Source organism: Euleptes europaea, chromosome 19 (assembly GCF_029931775.1).
Source record: "Euleptes europaea isolate rEulEur1 chromosome 19, rEulEur1.hap1, whole genome shotgun sequence".
Classification (NCBI taxonomy): Eukaryota; Metazoa; Chordata; class Lepidosauria; order Squamata; family Sphaerodactylidae; genus Euleptes; species Euleptes europaea.
In genome coordinates, this window is record NC_079330.1 from 12,398,607 (window position 1) to 12,406,225 (window position 7,619).

The 7,619-nt window shown below is 46.6% G+C and overlaps 1 protein-coding gene across 1 annotated transcript; it reads left to right on the forward strand.

Moving 5' to 3' along the window:
• Positions 1-177: 177 nt before the first annotated feature.
• On the forward strand, positions 178-6,130 carry DFFB (DNA fragmentation factor subunit beta). The gene is made up of 7 exons (XM_056864898.1): positions 178-291; positions 2,154-2,280; positions 3,706-3,894; positions 4,383-4,462; positions 4,601-4,771; positions 5,447-5,547; positions 5,875-6,130. Exons 1-7 carry the CDS (start codon positions 178-180, stop codon positions 6,128-6,130), a joined length of 1,038 nt encoding a protein of 345 aa, XP_056720876.1.
• The last annotated feature ends 1,489 nt before the right edge of the window (positions 6,131-7,619 follow it).

Below are 7,619 nucleotides of genomic sequence, written 5' to 3' on the forward strand. Positions count from 1 at the left end.
GTTTCTTCTGTTGTTGTGGTGGAAATGGGAGACTGTTCCTTTAAGAGCGAGTAGGCAGGACCATCTCTGGACGGATGTCCGTCTCCGCCAATAGGAATCCTCTTTCGAGGAGGACCCTTCCGAGAACAAAGATCAGTTCAGGACGTTGCGGGTTCGAGTCCTCTTTGTGCCGCGGTCATGTTGGCGAAGCCCAAGAGTGTCAAAATCCGCAGATTGGGCGGTGATCGCAAATACGGGGTGGCGGGGAGAAGCCTGAAAGAGGTGCTGTCCAAAGCCTGCGTCCTTCTTAAGGTGTGCTTGGGAGCTGGAGGGAGGAGAGCGCAAGTGGAGGGGTTGGGGAGGGGGTGGTTGATCCCTGCTGGGGCAGAGAAGAGGTCGAGGGGGCCTCCTGCAAAGAAAGCATTCCCAGACTTGAGAGAGCTACTAGTACCCTGAGGGAACTAAACACATTTCCTTTGTGAGCCTTTCCGTTGTGTCTCTGCATGATTACCGTCCCTGGCCTGGCCTTAGCCCCATGGACCTGTATATTCCATTGGTGTCTCTCCGTCCTGTATGACTGGTTTCTTCAGTTGCTCCTGATGGAGAGCCGCAGCTGAGCTGCTGGATCTTAAAAGAGGCCCCTCGCTGCATCTCTGCAGGAGTTACTGCGTGTGTTTCTCCATATCTTCAAGATATCTGGAAATGTTACATCTCTGAATGCACTCTGACGTCAACGCAGGTGCAGGAACACAAAATGCCAAGGCTCTGCCCACCTTCCCTCCGCACCCCTACGGAGAGCTAATGTTACAGACTCAGTGGTACAGCATTGCCAATGGTCCTTAGCTGCCCATCCCAAGAGACGAAACTGTCCTAGATGCATCAGGGGTCTGTATAAGGCAGCATCATGTGTGAGGGCCCTTCTTCCAAGGCCATACAGATGACTGAAGAGTTAGGAGGGATTCCCTTCGGCTTCTCATCTGACCTCCATTACTTTTACCAAATTTCGATGGGCTTTTCCAAGAGCTCGCTTTAATGTCTTTCTTTTTAAAATAATTATTTTTATTATTTTCCACAATTCAACAAAATTAAACATATCTCAACAATATATTCAGTTGTAACTACTTATAACAAAAAAACTCATTGCTATTACTGAGAATATGTTATCTATAGTATTCAATGCTATCTACTATATATGACTTCCCCACATCTTCTTCAGTCACTAATTCTACTGGTTAACACTTTTGCATTTCAAATTAATTTCTAATCCTTATTTTCTTTCATACTGACTTGCTTTAAGCTATCTATACTACTTCTATAAGCAGTTTCAAGCTTTAATGTTTTCATAGCTTTAATGTCTTTCTGTCGGCCTTGTGCAGCGGAAGATTCCGGCATTTACCTTTGGAGTCTACCTTGTGCCCCTGTAACTCTGATTTTGAGACAATTACCCATATTTTATTGTATTGTGAATTTTATCGGGATGTCAGAAATAGGCTGATTTTTGCCCTTGTTGACCCGAGTCTTTAGATATTCAGATGATTGTATTATTAAATATTTACTTGAGGATAAAGATGCCCACGTTTCCTACACAGTGGCAAAGTTTTGTTACATTGCCACTAGAATGCGGAGGGCTCTGGTTAGAGTATCAAAATTGTAATTCTGGCTCTATTGATCAATTTTAATGAGCCCCATGGCGCAGAGTGGTACGCTGCAGTACTGCAGTCCAAGCTCTGCTCACGACCTGAGTTCGATCCCGACCGAAGTCGGTTTCAGGTAGCCGGCTCAAGGCTGACTCAGCCTTCTGAGGTCAGTAAAATGAGTACCCAGCTTGCTGGGGGTAAAGGGAAGATGATTGGGGAAGGCACTTGAAAACCACCCCGTAAACAAAAGTCTGCCCAGTAAATGTTGGGATGTGACGTCACCCCATGGGTCAGGAATGACCCGGTGCTTGCACAGGGGACCTTTACTTTTTACCTATTGATCAATTTAAAAGGTTTTTATCTGCTGGTCAAATGACCGTAAATAAACTGAGCGTCATGTGTTTCTAGTGACGCTTCTTTAACTGTACTTGTTTGAGTCAGTGCGCTCTGGTCTTTGGTGGGTTCCTGAGTTTTGGACGGGGTTTCAACTTTTGGTCCGCGCCACTTCCTTGATTCGATACCTGGTTCCCCCAACAGCTTCCTGTTTCCAACTGCCGGCTGTGTTTGTATGACGATGGCACAGAGGTGACAGAAAGCTATTTCGGTAACGTTCCAGATAACACCGAGCTTATCTTGTTAGCTCAAGGCGAGATCTGGCAAGGCTGTAAGTAAGACATTGCATGAGCAGAAAGAGAGCACAAAAGAAAGAGTGCAATTCCGCTCTCGTGGTTGGGCTTATACTGCAGGCAGTCAAACGTGACACTTTTTTGGGGAGGGGGTTATGGCAGAATTTAGACTGGAACTAATGCCCAGCTTTGTATAAAGCAGGTTTTTGTTATAAAAACATGGATACATTTCAGTCACTTGTAATAGAAACATAGTTATCTGATGCAGTAGAAAAGATATAGTTATCTGATGCAGCAGAAATGAGCAACAGTCCAGTAGCACCTTAAAGACGAACATAACTTCTGGCAGGGTATGACTTTTCGAGAGTCACAGCTCACTTCTTTAGATGTCCAATGGTTTTTTCACCATTTTAAACCCCCATTGTAAAAACTGGCAGCCTGCCGTTAGAAACTGGGCCAGTAAGCCTGTTCCTCACTCCCTTTGACACATAATCAGTACATTTCTTTTTGTACCGACAAAAAATAGTGTCTTCTGCCCTTAGGCCCAGTGTGAAGCCAATGTGGTGTAGTGGTTAAGAGCGGTGGTTTGGAGCGGTGGACTCTAATTTGGAGAACTGGGTTCGATTCTCCCACTCCTCTAACATGAGCTTTGGACAGTAATCTGGTGAACCGGGTTGGTTTCCCTTCTCCTACACATAAGGCCAGCTGGGTGTCCTTGGGCTAGTCACAGCTCTCTCAGCCCCACCTACCTCACAGGGTGTCTGTTGTGGGGAAGAGAAGGTGATTATAAGCCAGTTTGATTCTCCCTTAAGTGGTAGAGAAAGTTGGTATATAAAAATCAACTCAGAAATGGAAGATAGGGAGGCCAGCATTTATAAGAAAAGGAACCATGGCTGGCCTCAACCATATAACAAACACACCCACCGTTCCTTGGCAATTGATCCACTGCAAGCCAATTTGTGTGTTTCATGGAGGATTGTCTGCCCCCACTTCTCATTGAGGAACCCCAATAAGCCTTCCCCCCCCCCATCATCCTGGAACGCAGTTTGTCACAAGAAAGTCAAGGGTCTTGCCAAAGTCAGGGACTTGCCAACTTCCAGGTGTTGGCTGGAGATCTGCTATTACAACTAATCTCCAGCCAATAGGGATCACTTCACCTGCCTATGGGAGGGACCGTGGCTCAGTGGTAGAGCATCTGCTTGGCATGCAGAAGGACCCAGGTTCAATCCCCGGCATCTCCAGTTAAAGGGACTAGGCAAGTAGGTGATGTGAAAGACCTCTTCCTGAGACCCTGGAGAGCCGCTGCCAGTCTGAGTAGACAATACTGACTTTGATGGACCCAGGGTCTGATTCAGTATAAGGCAGCTTCATGTGTTCATGGACTTGATTAAAAGCAAAGCACTGCCATGTTGATCCATTGCTGTTATTCCTCTCTCCCCCTCCCCCCCCTTTACAAATTGCAGACGTGAGCGAGATCCTGCTCTTTCTCAAGGCATCTTCCAGGCAGATGGATGATATCATTCAGGTGGCGCGGGGGCTTCTCTCCGAGGAGGAAGCCCCCAAGCGGCGGAAGCTGCTGGTGGACCTCATCCAGAACCTCAGTGACAATATTTCCGCCGAAAGTAGAGAGGAGGATGAGAAGTGGTTTGAAGGTAAATCTGGCCTTGCTCTGGGTGCTCGAGGAAGATTCCGACGTATTGTTTGGGGAGCTGACGGAGAAAAGGCACTTACATAAATGTGAGAGTCAAGCAAAATAGGCCTCCAGTTTTAATCTAGAAAAACCCTTGCCTTCATGTAACACCAGTTCACAACTTCTTAGATAGGGTTCTGTTGTGTGCTCTGCATATTATTTACTTCATTTAGATCCCAAGTTGTCCCCCCAGTGGGGGCGTGGTGTAGTGGTTAAGAGCAGTGGACTCTGATCTTGAGAACTGGGTTTGATCCCCACTCTTCCACATGAGCGGGGGAGGCTAATCTGGTGAGCTGGACTAGAAACGTGTGAAAGCTCAAATCAATTTTTTTTCTGTTACCCCTAGATTTTTGAAGACACCTTATGGTTGCATTTCAGAACGGCATGCAAAGCAGGGGATTGCTTTACTGAGGCGGGAGGGGCTAATGGTTTTGTTTTTGCCTTTTCCAGGGGTTGAATCTCGCTTTAAGACAAAATCTAGTTACATGCGCTACAGTTGCGAGAGCAGAATCCGAGGCTACTTGAAAGAGGTAAAGCCGTGCTGATTCACTGTACAGATCAGCGTTATGTCCCAGACATAAATGTGATGTGAAATGTGGCACCAGTAGAGGGGGGTGGCAAAATAGCTCCCCCCCCCCAATTACCAAAATGGCTTCCTTTCCCTCCAGGCTACCAGTTACGCCTCTGCTATCCATCCGGCCGCCCAAGCCAAATATAAAATGCTTGTGGAAGCAATGGTGGAGAAACTGAAGTCGGAGAGATACAACGGCTGTTATTTTGACAGAAGGGAAGATGAGAAGGTGTGTCTTTGCACGACAGAGGGCTGGTTCTCCTGTCAAGTAAGTCGAGACTGTTTTCAAGAAAACACAACCCTTTCGTTGTCCCCCCCCCCCCGGGTGTTCTTGAAAATGAATGGCGGTCTGCCAACCAAGCCGGGACTGAGGGGCCAGGGAATCAGACCCTTGGTCCATCAAAGTCAGTATTGTCTACTCAGACTGGCAGCAGCTCTCCAGGGTCTCAGGCAGAGGTCTTTCACATCACCTACTTGCCTAGTCCTTTTAACTGGAGATGCCGAGGATTGAACCTGGGACCTTTTGCATACCAAGCAGATGCTGTACCACTGAGCCACGGCCTCCTTCTTCCCTGAAAGTTCTTTGAACTGAACGGTTGGATGGTAATTCTGTGAAGAATTGCAGTTTCAGTTCACTTGTTTGCTGCCTTGAGGGCCTCAGGATGGAAATGCCGCTAATAAATATTCCAAAATAAATGTTTCCCCCCATATTAGAAAATATAATTGCTATGTGAAAACCTCTCATCTCAGGGTGACATTTTAGCATAGTCCTTTCCTCGACATGCTGTTTTATTATGAGCAGGGAGCCTTCAGGTGAGGAAGTCTTCAAAAGGTGCTTGTTATTAAAGGCCGAAGAATTCCTCCACCACAATCTGCAGAGTTTGTGGGAGGGCTTTCAGGAGTCAGTTGCCTTTGTGTGTGTGTGTGTGTTTTTTTTTTACAGGGCCCTTTTGACAAGGAAAGCTGTCCTAGCAGACACTCCATCAATCCCTACGGGAACCGGGAAAGCAGGATCCTCTTCAGCACCTGGAATCTCGATCATGTGTATGTATGGGGACAACATCCAGCCAGTTGTGGTTCTCAACTGGAGCTATAAAAGACACTGACAGAAGAAGTGTTGTTTTTTATATGCCTACTTTCTCTACCACTTGAGGAATCAAAAGGAGGAATCAAACCTTCCCTTCCCCTCCCAACAACAGACACCCTGTGAGGTAGTTGGGGCTAATTCTACCATGTCCCCCTTTTCCCCTCACAGCTGCTCTCAATGCTCTGTCCCTTTCTGTAATGTTCTCAGTCCTCATAAGGCTGTTTTGGGGTTGTTTTCTTCTCCTCTGGGTTAACTTACAAAAATCATATTTTTAATACCCCCAGAATAGAAAAGAAACGGACTATCCTCCCGACGTTAGCTGAAGCCATCATGGCCCACGATGGAAAGGAAGTCAACTGGGAATATTTCTACCAGCTGTTGTTCACTGTCGATAACTTGAACCTCGTACACATCGCCTGCCACAAGAAAGCCACCCATAACCTTAGCTGTGACAAAACCAAGATCTACCGAAAACGAAGACGCCTCCGGATCCCGGAGAAACGCATTCGGAAAGTAGTTTGCCAGAAGTCGGTTTCCTAAGGCCGAGGACAGATATAACAATTTTGGAGCTGTGGGGTCAGGGGATTCTCTACTTTCATTCAGCACGACGCTCCTAAGCATGTCTACCCGGAAGAGAGTCCCACTGAACTCAATGGGGCAGGCTCCCTCCTAAAGGTTAGTATTTGGTCCAGTGCAATCCTGTTTACAAAAGGTTGTTCATGGCGGCGGATGGAATGCGTGGCTAGTTGAATTCTCAGGATCCCAAATATGTAATATGCTTGTTTAATTCAATGCAGTAGCTGTTCAGCTCGGAATACCTTCAGTATCAAGTTTACCGCCGACGAAACGGGTTGATTTGACATACGGCCTTAGAGCTTTTTACTCTCAGGGCAAATGCTATCTACTGCCGCACCCGACTGCTGGGCATCATTTACTTGGCACAAATGCCAAAAGAATGCCAAGCATACCCAGCTCTTTTAACGCCTGCCCCCAGCCCAAACCCCTGGTGTTTGTTTGCTGTACAGAATGAAGAACGGCTTGGATTTTTTTTTTTTTTTGAAGCTACTCTTCTATGTAAAGAACCTGTTTTTAAAAAGATGAATCGTGCAGCTCAGAGACGAGATGATTCCTCAGGGATTAAAATGAGTTTGCATTTCTTCAAAAGCTTTCCTTCCGTCACTGCGGGATATCTGTATCTATTATTACCAAGTGAAAGAAGGCAGCAAGAAGGGAAAAAATAGCACAAAAATTAAAATTGGTGCTTAAATCTGGATTCTGCTGGTGGCAGAGAGTCCTTTACTGCCCTGAGATATGAAATGGGGTGGTGAGAATTGGTAGTACTTACGGTAGCAGTTCACCAACTATACACCATAAAATAATTCCCTGCATGCCTTGTTAATTCACTAAAGGTTCCCTGGAGGCCTGTTTGGAGTATCTCCTTACTGTGAGGTATGTTGGTTGCTAGCCATGCAAATAGGGCTGAGAAGGAAAAATGATGGCTCCCTCCCAGATGAGAATGTAGCCACATTTCACCTATCCCATTCATTGTGGGTGTTAGATGGGGCTGGCTTCTAGTTGTAGGCTTTCCAAATCCTGTATTGCTCCCCTGCATGGCACCTCTCCTAGGCTTAGACCACCAAAGTAGTTCTGGAGAAAGAGGTGGGCAAAAAGAGCCAGTGTGGTGTAGTGGTTAAGAGTGGCAAGGTTTTGCTATCTTGCTACCAGAATATGTCATCGTTGCAATGCGAAACAGCTCACAAACTATACAATTGTACAACTGTTATGCTGGTCAATGATTGTATTTAATAAATCTGAAGTACTAAGGGTCCTGCCCACAAATGCCTTGTCATGCCTGGGGCCCTCCTGGAGGGGATACCTCACCTTTTGAGAGCCAAGCGCCTGGGCTGGTGGTCTCCCAAACATGCTGGGGGGGTTCTACCCATACAAATTACCCGGGAGGGAAGCCGCACTCCCTGGAAGGTGGATTTGCTGACCCCACTGCTGAGGTCGGTCCACAAAATACAATGAG